Below are 15,422 nucleotides of genomic sequence, written 5' to 3'. Positions count from 1 at the left end.
TCTCACTGATTTATAATAATCTCTTTGAAAGCAACTGTTTTCCTCAAACTCTTTCCTCATATGTGCATATTTCTTACTTTAAAATGACTGCTGGGCAGTTTGTATATACTCAAAAAAACCTGATTTTTTTCCCCTCTCAGAGGAAATGTTAGTACATTTTCATTCATAATATGGAGCCCTATAAAATGAAGTTAAGACAAAGGTGTCAAGTCAGATGTTGGGCCTATCAAACTCAGGTTTCCTGGTATCATATCATTTGGTTAGCAAGTAGTGTCTAATCCAACTCAACTGTTGAGTTAATTGCTGCTGATATTTAAAATGTTGATAAGCTGCCAGTTACCATTCTGTGTCATTGATACAGAACTACAGTTCAAATGTTTTTATATACAGCACTAAAACTGTCTACATGTGCTTGTGTCTAATACTTGGGAAATTCCAAAGTCCACAGTGGTGTAATCACAAAGCTTCTGCGATAGACAAATAATTGATTGTAGTGAAAGAACATACATATCAGCTACATTCAAATGATTATTTTATTACCATATATTATGTTTTACAAACATTATTGAAGGTCAGTAAGAACACTACAAAAACATACCCTAACCCAAGAAATGTATTGCATGATATGTGCAGGCATAGCAAATCAGAAATAAGAACTTAAAGCAAAACAAGCCAAGAAAACTGGTACAAAAAATGGATAGTAATACTGATTAACAATGGGTTATATCTTACTCATAACAGAACTGGAGGGCTAATGAAAAAAATCAAAAATTCCTATGCACTTTTGAAGCAGTTTGGTGTAGATTAATAGTTCACTAATACACAGTCATAATCATGGGTTTGTTGTACCCATAGCTACAGAAAATAAACTGATATGTATATAACAAAACAATTGTTTATAATAAGGCAGTACACTAGTACCGCTGCTTCCTTGGCACTTAGTGGTAGAACAACAGGTTTTTGGTTTCGCTAGACTGATCAGATACATTTTTATTTATACTGATGTAAAAATGTACATTATCCCTTTGAATCTTTCAGTTTTACAGAATTTATAAGATTGTCAAATTCATACTCTTAAAAGTGATGCACTAACGAGAAATGCAAGCCTTTCTAGAAATTGGTTAAAACTTACCTTAAATTAAAAATTTAAATGTTAAAATGTGAATCCAGATATTAAATCACAACTTTGTTTTCAGTGTGAGATATCACTAAGTTTGAAACATTTAAAAATTTAATTTCATGTCCCAAGATAATTTCTTTTTAGGGCTTTCCTGAATAATGTAGAGTATTAATACAAGTTATTTCCCTGGACATTCATTTCTCCCTTGGTAACTTTATTTAAAGGAACTGGTAAAGTCATGCATCTGAAATTCTGCAACTGAATCTGATATTCTGTCTTGCAGATCATATTACACTATAGAAGGAAATTAGTTCTACTCATTGAAACACACTCTCCAAGAGGAAATCAAAGAAATGAGATGAAAATCTAATACACAGTATTTAGCTTTCTAGTTATTTCAGTGCAGATTGCACAAATGGTGGAATGAAACCTCCCTCATCGCATTTTCAACAATTTTGCAAAATATTCTCTCTCCTCAAGTTAAAAAACTCCAGTTGTCCTTGTATTAAACAATATGAACACCAACCAGGAGGATGTTGGTTTATTTTTGTTTCCTTTTTAACAAACTGTCTACACTGTAAATTTATATTATACATAATGAACGTAAACATTTCATCTTTATATATATGATGTAACACTTTAAAATTAACTGGTTTAAAATATTTTACAAAGACGTTTTATTATATAAACTATACAGCACACAAGAGTATGCAATAATTTGAACATATACATGTTTCTGTATTTTTCTATTATGCTACTATTTTGCACCAAACATGGGTGTCTACAAATCTAACAGTTCTCTCAAATAAAAAAACACCCCAAAGCAATATTTTTAGCTTTTCTGAAAACAAAAAATACAAAAATCCTTTTCATTACAAGAAAAAATCTCTCTGAACTTGAACTAATTTTTTTTTCATTTTTATATTTTGCACATAGATCTCTTTTCAAAAAAAATCACTTCTTTTCCTTTAGAGTGCAATTTATCAGGGATAATATTTAATAATAGCAAATCCTCTCTTCCCCCTGCAATGTTAAAAACTGCAGCCAAACTCTGACTATCAGTGAAGACAATTTTTCACAAAAAAAGTAAACCTCAATACCATTTACTATTGAGAAAGCTCTTCCCCCATAATTTAAAAGTTAACCCTTTCAATATCAATTTCAGTTAAAGTATTTGCATAGAGCAGCCTTCTACTTTTATTTCTGAAGAACATTACAAGTGTTTTAACACAAGAGAAGGCACATGTTTTTCATCACTGAAATCTGAAACCAATCTTGAGGAATCCTCCCGTGCAAAATCTCTGTTGTTTTTACCCTGTTTTACCTGAAGAAAGCAGACATGAAGTACAGAACAAAACCCTTTACTTGAACTAAGTGTAAAACATTTACATCTCCAGATAAGTGTTACAACTCTGCAGACTCAGAAATGAGTCCAATTTGAAATGGCCACTGCTAAAAACTTCATAGAAAAAAGAAAGCCAGTAGCACTGTATAAGTTAGTTAAAAAAGTTCACACAATGTCAATGACTAATGGTGAATGTTTTCTAAAACAAGCTTCCTTTCAAAAATAAGGTAGCTAAATTGTGAGGCACTTAAGATTGACAGTAAAGGAGGAATGCAATGGATTTGCTTCTATAAAACCTAAAATTGCATATCAAATCCTTGTTTTAATCCATCGATTAAAGTGCTAGAATTGGAAATTAAAATAAAGAGAGCTAAAACAGGTAATTAATTAATTGAAGGAAAGAGCTTAGTATACAGTAAAAAATAAGTGCTTTTGATGCTCTTTTAGATCATTCTTTTTAAATTTTAATTAAAAAAAAATGAAATCTGGCAATAATCCAAGAGTGAAAACATCTTCCTTTGTGCCATTACAAGTAATGTTGTCAAAGTGCCCATTTATTTTCTAAATAATAAAACCATTTGCCTTATCTTATGTTCTACAACGTGATATATGTAGTACATAATCCATATTGCAGCAACACCACATTTTCAATCTGACTGACAACAGCGCATGCACACTTTTAGTCAAAGTATAGTTCCTATTTCCACCCCAAGAAGTAAGGTTTTGGATTACATATCCTATTGGTATATAGTGCAACTAGCCTCAACTTATCAAAATGTATTTAGGGCTTTAAAGCCCAGTGTTCATAGCCTTATCAAGTGCTCCTTCACAGGCGAAAGTGACATCCATCAAAAACCAGAGATGGGATATTGGCTCAATTACATAAATCCACTGGATGCCAAATCTGAGAAAGGTCTGGATTCTGTCGGATGATGAAGAGGAGGCTGAAGGTGTGTGGCAGTCTGTGTGTTACTGATGACATCTAACTGAGAGGGATATGCTTCATCTACATTTATTCCACCGAAACCATTTTGGAGCTGAAAAAAAAATATGACAGGGGTTACTGACTGCTTCCTTTAAAAACTTCAAAAGCATTTAGTGAAATGCACAGGTAAGATTAGCGATCTCTAATTCTAAAATAGACAGGGACTCTTTCTGCATTCTCTGGCTAAGCTTCTGGTGGTATTTACCCCCACACCCCAACCCCATTCCGATTGTGAAAGTAATGCTTCTTCTATAGGGAGCAGAAACTAGTTATGATCAGCTAATCTAGTGCCCCAGGTCCACAAAGTGACTCAGGTGCCTCAACCCAATATTTAGGCACCACTGCAATCCACAAAACCCACGCTAAGTGGCTGTCTAAACTTACTGGATGACTATATTTTTGCTGTAAAAGTCCCCAAGGTGCCTAAGTTTCTGTAGATGCCTGGATGCCTAAGACAGGACTAGATCTTAGTTCTTTGAGATAGGACTTGTCCAAACTGGCACATTAATGAAATGCCAATGTTCATCAGCATGGTACCCACAACAGCTAGAGCACAATAGGCTAGTGTAGGGTAGATTCATACCCTACCTTGCCACAAACTAAATACTCCTGGAGACCAGCCCTTTGCATTATGGCTGGGGCCAATAGAGATACACAACATATTAGAGGGTGAAGAGAGAAGTACAAAGGCACAGTAAAACAGTCATGTTTAACATGATAAGCATAAGTCACAGTACAGAAGGCAAACTCATGGACTTGTCAACAAGCCTTAAGTCTATAAGCTACAGGCAGGGATTGTCTTTACTACAGGTATGCACAACATCAAGCACAGATGGATCTTGACCCTTGATTGAGGCCTCTAGGCACAACTGCAATACAAATAGTAAATCAAACCATCACCACAATGGGTATGTCTGATATCTAAAGGGAATGGTCTAGCTATTTCTTTATTGTTGAACTCACTAAAATAATTTCAAATCATACCTTTCAATAGAAGTTTTTATGTGATACTCAAAGGATTAAAAGCTTAATACTGTATATAGAAAAATCCTATACTGTGTCTGATAGCAACTATGTGTCACCTTATGAATTGGGCATGTAAATCCATGAGAGCTATCTATGGGAAAGAAAAGAACTCACCCCCCCAATAATACATTTTTCATATTTCCATACATCTCAAAGATGACCCTAGTTCGGGACAAGAACTACTTTTGCTTAGGACAGAGTTTGTGGACTTATGGTTTTCCCCCACCTCTCTTCTTCCCCCAAAATTAAGATTACACAAAGATAACAGGCAATATTTTAGGGTTATGAAAACTTTTCTGGCATCTAAAATTAAAAAGAAGTTGGCCATTCCAGGAATTCTGAAACTGGTTCTGAAGAATTATCAAACTTCTGAAGTAGTAAAATAAGCTTAGTGGTTGTTGAATGTAAAGCATTCTTAATGGCACAAGACTCAAGTATTTCATTTAATATACAACAGATATTTAAGATGTTAAAAGTTTATTTTTCTCTATTTACTCAAGACTGTTTGGGGTACTTTTTTTAGCAAAATATTAATAAGAGTTGCTATATATAAATATGTTTTGGTTCTGCACTACAAATCTGCAGTATGCCTTGAAACTTGTTCAGTTCTAACTTTTTAGTAATAAAACGGTTTTTACTCTGTTTACTAATACTGCATGGATAAATCCTGATTTCTATGGTCACTTGCAAATAGAACACACTGGAATAATGAGAAATGTAAAGTTAAGATCATGGGCACAATCCTACTTTTGTTGAAGTTAATGGGAGTTTTGTCACTGACTCCAATGACAGAAGGTGTAGACACCTACCGGTAGGTCTTGAAAGTTTCTCAAAGTCAGATTTTTAGTGTGATTTCACCCCCACCCCCATCCCCTCCCCACCCCGCTTGTGGAAAGCATAACCTACTTCAACACTACCAATTTCCTCATCAAGAATGTTACAATTTCAAAATCCACTTAAGGTCATATTTTTGAGTGTGGGGTGATCAGCTTTTATGGTTCTTCCATGAGTGCGTATTATAAATTGGAATGTACCCCACTTAATGCAGTTGGATTTTTTGAATGAATGATCATCATTACCACATCTAACAAAATCAAGTGAGTGCTGAAAAGTTTTTATTAGTCTTGATATTCTGCATTTCGGCAATTCTCTTCAAAACCTCCCCCCCCCAATATCTCCCAGGATTATTTTAATCAACTGATTAAAAAGTGGAAGTCAAATCCTAGTGAGACAAATAGAAAGGAGCACAAACACTGTCAGCTTAAGTGCAAGAGTGTAATAAGAAAAGCCAAAGAGGAGTTTGAAGAACGGCTAGCCAAAAACTCCAAAGGTAATAACAAAATGTTTTTTAAGTACATCAGAAGCAAGAAGCCTGCTAAACAACCAGTGGGGCCCCTTGATGATCGAAATACAAAAGGAGTGCTTAAAGACGATAATGTCATTGCGGAGAAACTAAATGGATTCTTTGCTTCAGTCTTCACAGCTGAGGATGTTAGGGAGATTCCCAAACTTGAACTGGCTTTTGTAGGTGACAAATCTGAGGAACTGTCACAGACTGAAGTGCCACTAGAGGAGGTTTTGGAATTAATTGATAAACTCAACATTAACAAGTCACCGGGACCCGATGGCACTCACCCAAGAGTTTTGAAAGAACTCAAATATGAAGTTGCGGAACTATTAACTAAGGTTTGTAACCTGTCCTTTAAAATCGGCTTCGGTACCCAATGACTGGAAGTTAGCTAATGTAATGCCAATATTTAAAAAGGGCTCTAGAGGTGATCCCGGCAATTACAGACCGGTAAGTCTAATATCGGTACCAGGCAAATTAGTCGAAACAATAGTTAAGGATAAAATTGTCAGACACATAGAAAAACAAACTGTTGAGCAATAGTTAACATGGTTTCTGTAAAGGGAAATCGTGTCTTACTAATCTATTAGAGTTCTTTGAAGGAGTCAACAAACGTGGAAAAGGGGGATCCAGTAGACATAGTGTACTTAGATTTCCAGAAAGCCTTTGACAAGGTCCCTCACCAAAGGCTCTTATGTAAATTAAGCTGTCATGGGATAAAAGCGAAGGTCCTTTCATGGATTGAGAACTGGCTAAAAGACAGGGAACAAAGGGTAGGAATTAATGGCAAATTCTCAGAATGGAGAGGGGTAACTAGTGGTGTTCCCCAAGGGTCAGTCCTAGGACCAATCCTATTCAATTTATTCACAAATGATCTGGAGAAAGGGGTAAACAGTGAGGTGGCAAAGTTTGCAGATGATACTAAACTACTCAAGATAGTTAAGACCAAAGCAGATTGTGAAGAACTTAAAAAAGATCTCACAAAACTAAGTGATTGGGCAACAAAATGGCAAATGAAATTCAATGTGGATAAATGTAAAGTAATGCACATTGGAAAAAATAATCCCAACTATACATACAATATAATGGGGGCTAACTTAGCTACAACGAGTCAGGAAAAAGATCTTGAAGTCATCGTGGATAGTTCTCTGAAGATGTCCATGCAATGTGCAGAGGCGGTCAAAAAAGCAAACAACATGTTAGGAATCATTAAAAAGGGGATAGAGAATAAGACTGAGAATATATTATTGCCCTTATATAAATCCATGGTACGCCCACATCTTGAATACTGTGTACAGATGTGGTCTCCTCACCTCAAAAAAGATATTCTAGCACTAGAAAAGGTTCAGAAAAGGGCAACTAAAATGATTAGGGGTTTGGAGATGATCCCATATGAGGAAAGATTAAAGAGGCTAGGTCTCTTCAGCTTGGAAAAGAGGAGACTAAGGGGGGATATGATAGAGGTATATAAAATCGTGAGTGATGTGGAGAAAGTGGATAAGGAAAAAGTTATTTACTTATTCCCATAATACAAGAACTAGGGGTCTCCAAATGAAATTAATAGGTAGCAGGTTTAAAACAAATAAAAGGACGTTCTTCTTCACACAGTGCACAGTCAGCTTGTGAAACTCCTTACCTGAGGAGGTTGTGAAGGCTGGGACTATAACAATGTTTAAAAGGGAACTGGATAAATTCATGGTGGCTAAGTCCATAAATGGCTAGTAGCCAGGAAGGGTAAAGAATGGTGTCCCTAGCCTCTGTTCATCAGAGGATGGAGATGGATAGCAGGAGAGAGATCACTTGATCATTGCCAGTTAGCTTCACTCCCTCCTAGGCACCTGGCATTGGCCATTGTCGGTAGACAGATACTGGGCTAGATGGACCTTTGGTCTGACCATTCTTATGATGTAATACTTCTATCATTTTACAAAAATTATATGCACAAATATTCCATATATTTGTGGAAAATAAAGCAAATTCTCAATTCTCTTTAGAAATACTCACAGAATCGTAATCAGAGACGGGGGCAGGGATAGCTCAGTGGTTTGAGCATTGGCCTACTAAACCCAGGGTTGTGAGTTCAATCCTTGAGGTTGCCACTAAGGGATCTGGGTTTAAAAAACAAAAACAAAAAACAAACAAACTGCCTGGGGATTTGTCCTGCTTTGAGCAGGGGATTGGACTAGATGATCTCCTGAGGTCCCTTCCAACCCTGATATTCTATGGAAATATCTACTAAGTCACTAGCTATCCCCCACCAGGACAGGATTATTTCAATGTTCTTCATTAAATCCATTTTGTGGTGAGATCACTTATTAATATGTGCATTGTCTGGTAGACTTTGCTGAGCATATAGTAGTAATTAGCAGGGGGGAATAGACCCCATTTATTAAAAGGACACTGGTCTTACAACCACTGGAAGAACTTTCCAAAAGTTGTGGTAGATTCTTAATCCATTGGAAACTTTAAAATCAAATTTGAAGAAGTCCTATGGCCTGTGTTATGCAGGAGGTCAGACTAGAGATGCTGAGGTTATGTCTACACTGCGATAAAAAACCCATGGCACTGAGTCTCAGACCCCAGGTTAGCTGACTCATGCTCACAAGGCTTAGGGGACAGGGGCTACAAAATTGCAATGTAAACATTTGGGCTCAGGCTGGGACTCCAGCTCTGAGACATTCCCCACTGCAATATTATAGCCCTGAAAGCTTGAGTCAGCTGACCTGGGCTAAACACAGCTATGCCACGCATCTGCACATCTTTTATTGCAGTGTAGACATACCCAAAGCCATCCCTTCTGGACATTAACTGTAAATCTAGTCATAGAGAAACTAACTAGGGATGGAAGAATCATAAAAAGGGTAACTGCATCTGTTTTTTAACTATAACCATTAATAACTTCTCCCTATCTACGGTAAACACGTCTCCAATTCATTTATATTATTTACAGTCATGGCTTTGGTTTGGAACTTATTTCATGTGATTACTACTACAAGTATACACCCATTTGTTTGGAATAACTCACTCTTCTGACAACAATAAATACAGCCATGATATAAATATATTTTAACATAGCATTGTCCTGGTTGCTTGTCTCCCTTTGATGCATTAACATTACTACAAAAAGGTGAAAAATCAGAACACAGTATTCTAGTGGTTTAGCCATTTTCATGGCCTAACAACTAGATTTAATTTTAACTATATATAATGACAGTACATTTTGTTAGTACTGTGACAATCCACTAAAGTACTCTGGCATGATATTTTTGCTGAAGAATGGGAAGAGAAAAATTCTCAAAATGAAGTAACAAAATGGGGAGTAATTAGAGTGGCTATGAGTATTATAGTAAGAAATTAACAACTTACATGTTAAAAAAGAAAAATTAAATTGGCTATTAAAAATAGGCATCAACATAACAATGCTCAAGCATATTTGTGTAAATGACAATCCTGTACTATTAGAAGGGGATGAAGTTGGATGACGCAGGAGATGCTTTCCAACACTATTATCTAGGACTATGAAGAATTAATAGCATTGACTAGAGTGAGACATAGTGCAGCCAAGTGTTGTGTAAGCTTCCTTGCTGAACTTTGCCAAAGCATCTTCATATTATTCCAGTCTTGGGTCTCTCAAGCAGAAGCTACTAATTGTGCAGAACTGTGCTCGATTTTAAAGGAGGTTTTATAATTCTATAATTATATTTTATTTAATTAATGAAAGATTAAGAAAGGTAATAAGTCTTCATTTTACTTCTGATATTATGTAATAGACTGTACATTTTCTGACTGTATTCTTCTTCCTTGCTCTGTGTATGTTAAATGCCAGTTAATGCTTTAATTCGGAAAATACCTATTCATGTGCACAAGCGTTTGTAGGATTATGGCCTTAGAACAAGGGCAGGCAACCTATGCCATGCATGCCGAAGGCGGCATGGGAGCTGATTTTCAGTGGCACTCATACTGCCTGGGTCCTGGCCACCAGTCTGGGGGGCTCTGCATTTTAATTTAATTTTAAATGAAGCTTCTTAAACATTTAAAAAACCTTATTTACTTCACATATAACAATAGTTTAGTTATATATTATAGACTTATAGAAATAGACCTTCTAAAAATGTTAACATGTATTACTGGAATGCAAAACCTTAAATTAGAGCGAATAAAAGAAGACTTGGCACACCACTTCTGAAAGGTTGCCGACCCCTGCCTTAAAATATACACTCTTTGGAAAAAGAATCATGTGTCTTTGTATTACATGTCTAGCACAACAGGGCCCCAGTCTTGATTACTGCGTCTGGACATTATTACAATAGAAATAAATAATACAATTTAAATGCACTGCAATGCAGATAGCTGCCATTACATTCAAAGAATTGTCTTGAAATTGGAAGTTTTTCTTCCAAAGCTGCTAATGTGCTCAATTCTACCCAGGAAGAATTTTGCTGACAACATTGTCTGAAGAATGGCTACGCTATTTTAATGTGTTACATTATTTTGTTTTGCACTCTCCTGGACAAAATATGGATATGCCTACCATTTAAACAAAAAGGTAGATAAGACCTGATTTTTTAAAAATCAGTAACTTGAGGAACAGGAAATAATTGTTCTGATTTTTTTCTGCTGCCATATTAGTCTCCTTTGACTGAGGTGCAATATAGCTAGTGACTTTGCATATTCAAAACAATTAGCACATAACTCCTAGTTTAAATCAGAATTCATTCCTGGTTTTTCTTGCATGTGTCCTAAAAGATCAAACTTTTCTGTGGAATTAAGATATGCTTCTGAATAATCTTTTCACCCTTTTAACAGTTCTCTCTTTTGGAAGTTTCTTAAACTAAAAATTGTATACTCCTAAAGAAAATAAAAGTTGTGTTTTTATAGATAGGTGTATCTTAAAATAATTTATGTCCATGCTCTGCTTTGAACTTCCTGCGCTAGGGCAATTAGTCCCACCAATCAAGGCCTAACCAATATTTAATTTTTATTTCTGTGTGCACATCCTATTTATGTAACTTGTATTAATTTTTGTTATATTCTTAACATTGCAGCTTTTAGAGCAAAAGCAATACTTAAACATGTACTTTTGTATAAATTTAAACAAAATTTGTAAGTCTTAATTCTTAAAAACGTTGTGGTATTTCAGGAGTAAAATATGTATAGGCCAGTTTCTCATCTTAACAGTGCACCACATGTTGCCACACAGTTTGAAACCTCTCTCACAATACCTGCACATATGTAGGACAGGGATTCATATGATTCCATGCAAGTTATGTAAAACTAGAATTTGTACATTAATGTGATCTTTAAAATATATTAAATTAAGCAGCGAGATGTTTATTTAACAGAAGCTTTGTACTGTAAGAATCCAAACGATGAAAGTTTACATCTCTTATTCTTAAAGTAAGATAGATCTATGTATGATTAAAATGACTTGACAATGAAATGTGCCGGACAATTGTACTGTCAGCAATCTATTTACCTACAAAATAGATACAAGCATACTCCAAACTTCTGCCATTCTGCTCAGGCTTGGCCTGGAAGAACTAATTCTAGGTTTAAAAGGGAGGATGCTTACAATTGGTATCTCTGTCAGTTAAACTTGCAGAGGTTCCTGTGATATGGACACATCCCCTGGGACCTGGGCTGAGCATGGCTCATTTCAGGTTAATGAACAGAAGTTACAGTACCTCTCATTGATTACTACAACTGCATTAGTTTCAAATCCAATGACTTAGTTGATAACAGGTTCTGTATCCCATAAACCATCTATATTTCCTGCTAAAGACTATTATAACATGCAATACAATTTAACAATGACCTTTATCATACCTTATTTAACAATAGTTGTTGACCCTCCATCATAGACTTATACTGCATTTGATCCATAGAGTTGGGTTGAGTTTCTGGAACACACTGGTACATAGACACAGCACCTGCATAGCATGTTTGAGGAGTTACCATAAATGACTGAGAGTTTATTCCACACTCTTGATTCTCGGGGACTTCTTGTGAACAACTGAGAAAATCCTCCAAGCTTGAAGAATCAGGACAGGTTGATCTGTCAAAGCATCCTATTGGGAAATCTATTTGGGTAAAATTAGAGAGCTGTGGCACCAGGTGGGTTGTGAGCTGTTTATAAGGCATAAACTCCTCCCTACATGCATGAGGTGCAAGGTTGACTTCTGATTTGTAAGCGAACTCTTGAGTAGTGCCATGCATGTCAGAAAAAACATATTGCACTGGCTGTTGCTGTGAATAGCTAAAAGGCACACCACCACCAGAGTTCCAATTTGTGAACATCCCATTGACTTGCATATGCTTCATCTTCTGACATAACTGCTGCTGATGCTGCTCAGCCATCTGTTTTTGGTGCTGATTAAATTGCAGCTTATCCAAATGTTGCTCTATCAAACAGTCAGAGTTCTGAACCGTTGTCTGTTGCTGATGGCAACCTGAATACAAGAAGTCAGGCTTATTATTTAGGGAATCCTGAACATAGGTCAGGATTTCATCAGTTATGTCTATGTCTCCAATATCATCCACACAAGAAAATTCTGTTTTAAAAAACTCCTCATCCTGCTGAATACATTTTATATCTTCAAAGTCAATACCCAGACTTCTCATGATGTTGTACAATTCACTATTTTTATTATCTTGAAAGAGCCCTGTGCTGTCTTCGGTAAGCATTAAATTACTTTCCTGGGGGTAGTTGGTTTGCTCCTGTTTCAGGATGTTATTTTCAGTTGGTAAGAGACTATCCTGCCAGTCATTGCTAAGAACATTGCCCAATTCATCACTGGTGTCCGTAAAGAAGTTTCTCTCAAAAGAAAGTTTATCTGAAGCGGGAGGACAATGATATATAGACTCATCTTGCCTTAACATGGCACCCAGAAGTGAGTCTGGATTAACATATTCTTTATGTAGTGCAGCTTTGGCAGCAGGTCCTTTCCCAGGCGTGCTTTTAACCTTTGTCTGCAACGGATCCATTAGGCTAGGCAAAGGGAAGGTTACCTCATACAACACAGCCTCACCAGTTGCAAACATAAAAGGAACGTTCATGTTTCGCTTCCGTAAATGCTCTGACCCTTCTTCTTCTCTGAAATTGACAAAAAAAATACAGTACTTTATTACAGTATTATAGTAAATTACAATAAAACAGCATCGTTCTATTTGTTTCCTAGAATTGAAGCATTAGCAAAGTGAACTATTCTATTTTCAGGCACTTAAAGTGCCAGTCACTGAGGAATCTGGCTATTAAAACTTAACTCTAGTGGGTAAAATGAGCAACAGATCATGATATAAGGGATTTATTTACTGTAATACTTCCACATGTTTATCAATATTATGTTTGCAATCTGATAAACCTAAATGACATACTTCATATTCTACTATTCTTGACTTGCTGGGAGCATGGATCTTTCAGCACTGAATTCTCTAGGTATTTTTCATTTCTCAGTGTCAAGTAAGTGTTCGGTTTGTATGGATAATGCTAAATAATAAGTGGAATGGAATTCAGTATATACTCTCCTGAAGTTAGTTCCTATGAGTAGTATATGTCATCTCCGCAGCTGCAGTTGGATTTCTTCCAAGACAAAAAGGAGAGAAAAATAGAAGTAGGGTGGATGGAACCATCTTGTGCCTTTGTTTCATTAAATTTACTTCCTGAGAGAAACAACGGCATCTGCCATAATCAGTGTTGCATACAATTTGAGATACCAAGGGAGGGATTTACAGATGGAATTATTGCAACACTGGCAATTTTTAACTCTTAAAAAAATATAACAAAGCTCTTTGCAGCATGTAGAGAACATTCAAAACCAGAAACATTACCCCCTAATCCCTGCATCTTAATAAGATCTATGCCAGATGGTAGGTTGGGAGTTTTCAAGCTAAACTGCTATACTGTAACAGTTACTTACGTAAGAGGTCTCTGTGTTGCAATCACATAATCAGGTCTTCCATTTTTGTAGATTAGGCGTGCATTTGCTTGAACCCAGGCCCATCGCTTTTCTTTGGTAAGGAGTCTAAACACAGTCATGCCACTCTCTCCAGTTTTTATCACTAGAATTAAAAAAGGTCAAATATACTGCTTAATATTTTTTCAAGTTAAGAAATAAACAAGAAAACTTAGCATGTTATATAAATAATTCCACTTGAAAAGCAATTTAAGTCTCCAATTAACTATTAGTAAAAAGGTAAGTACTTAATAGTATGCTTCCATATTACAGAATTATGTTCTCAATAAACCCATTGACATGCAATAACCCAACCCATTTGGACCCAGAAAGTAAAATAAAAACAAAATGAATATATGATCTGCCTGCCAAGAAGCTTTACTTTGGCTATGGGTAAATACAAGAACAAAAATCACAATGAATTCTACAATATTCATGTGACACTGACAAACCAGCACAGTTTAAAATGAACTAGCCAGTCCACCTGCCTGAAACCTTTAAAGGCATGTCAAGAGGCACTGCGATGTGATCAGGTCAATTCAATTGTGTGCTAGTATCAAAGTGATGTTAAATGGGCTAGCAGACACCAGCCCATTCAATTATGTTGATAAGAGAACAAGGAAAATGTTGATGGAATTGTTTTTGTCTGTCTGTATTCTGTATGCAGTCAACCAACCGTAAGATCAAACATATGTATATACTGTATGAAACTAATGATATTACCTGCACTGTCTTCAATTATCTCTCTCTGTTAAAATGAATAGCCAGCCATTACTTTATGTAAACCAATGTAACTGGATTATTTGCATATGGATGGGAAGTAAAAGGTTAATTTCAAAGCAAGTGTCCTTTGTTTAACAATGGAGATTCACATTCCTCAGCAGGTGAAAACTCATGCTGCCTCAGTGACACTCACCAAGCAGCTGCACTGGGAACGATCCTGCCTTCTCTGATCGGTGGAACTCTAAACAGGAGGGGAGTTTTGAGGCACTGGACTGAGATCCCCAAAAAGCTAATTTTGGGAAAGCCTTGAGAGACTTATGGACATTAGCAGACATTACATCTCTGCTATCAACTGGATTTATATATTCTGATACAACTGTAATATATTTTATCTGATTTTAACCTTTTTAATAACATTTATTTTATTAATAAATCTGTAGTTTACTACAGATTGGCTACCAGCATTGTTTTTTGGTTAGATCCTGAAGTATCCAGTAACCTGGGGTGAGTGACCAAAACCTAGTGTGTGTTAGTTTTGGTTTTAATAACCTTACACCATAAAGTCCAGTTTCCCTAGGTGGTAAGTAGGGGCTGGAATGCCAAGGGAACGTTCTGCTGAAAGTCACTCCAGGCACTGAGAAAATTCAGTACAACCCTCCCCAGTATTTAGTGGCACCATGGTCCATTATTTTGCCCCATAGAAGAGACTACTAAATACAACAGCACATAAATGACAAAATCTGAAACTGTGTTCTAGCAGAAAGGAAACTGCAATTACAAAAACATAAAATAAAATGAAAAACAAGCCCACCACTGTCAAATAACTTTAGTCCCAGATTTGGACCTTAGCGTCCAAAATATGGGGGTTAGCATGAAAACCTCCAAGCTTAGTTACCAGCTTGGACCTGGTACTTGCTGCCACC

The 15,422-nt window shown here is 36.2% G+C and overlaps 1 protein-coding gene across 2 annotated transcripts in view; it reads right to left on the bottom strand.

The window, feature by feature from the left end:
* Positions 1–515: 515 nt before the first annotated feature.
* The window catches only part of AHR (aryl hydrocarbon receptor), a 98,509-nt gene continuing 83,602 nt past the window's right edge, over positions 516–15,422 (bottom strand). For both annotated transcript variants that reach the window (XM_030550712.1, XM_030550713.1), the window contains 3 exons: positions 13,741–13,882; positions 11,651–12,917; positions 516–3,502 (listed from right to left, as the gene is read on the bottom strand). In XM_030550712.1, the coding sequence (XP_030406572.1) occupies positions 3,344–3,502; positions 11,651–12,917; positions 13,741–13,882 (1,568 nt within the window). In that variant the 3' untranslated portion in view covers positions 516–3,343. The remainder of the gene's footprint in view (positions 3,503–11,650; positions 12,918–13,740; positions 13,883–15,422) is intronic.

The sequence above is a fragment of the Gopherus evgoodei genome, chromosome 2 (assembly GCF_007399415.2).
Source record: "Gopherus evgoodei ecotype Sinaloan lineage chromosome 2, rGopEvg1_v1.p, whole genome shotgun sequence".
Classification (NCBI taxonomy): Eukaryota; Metazoa; Chordata; order Testudines; family Testudinidae; genus Gopherus; species Gopherus evgoodei.
Note: the sequence above shows the minus strand (reverse complement) of the source record. Positions and strands in the feature narration are given on the sequence as shown.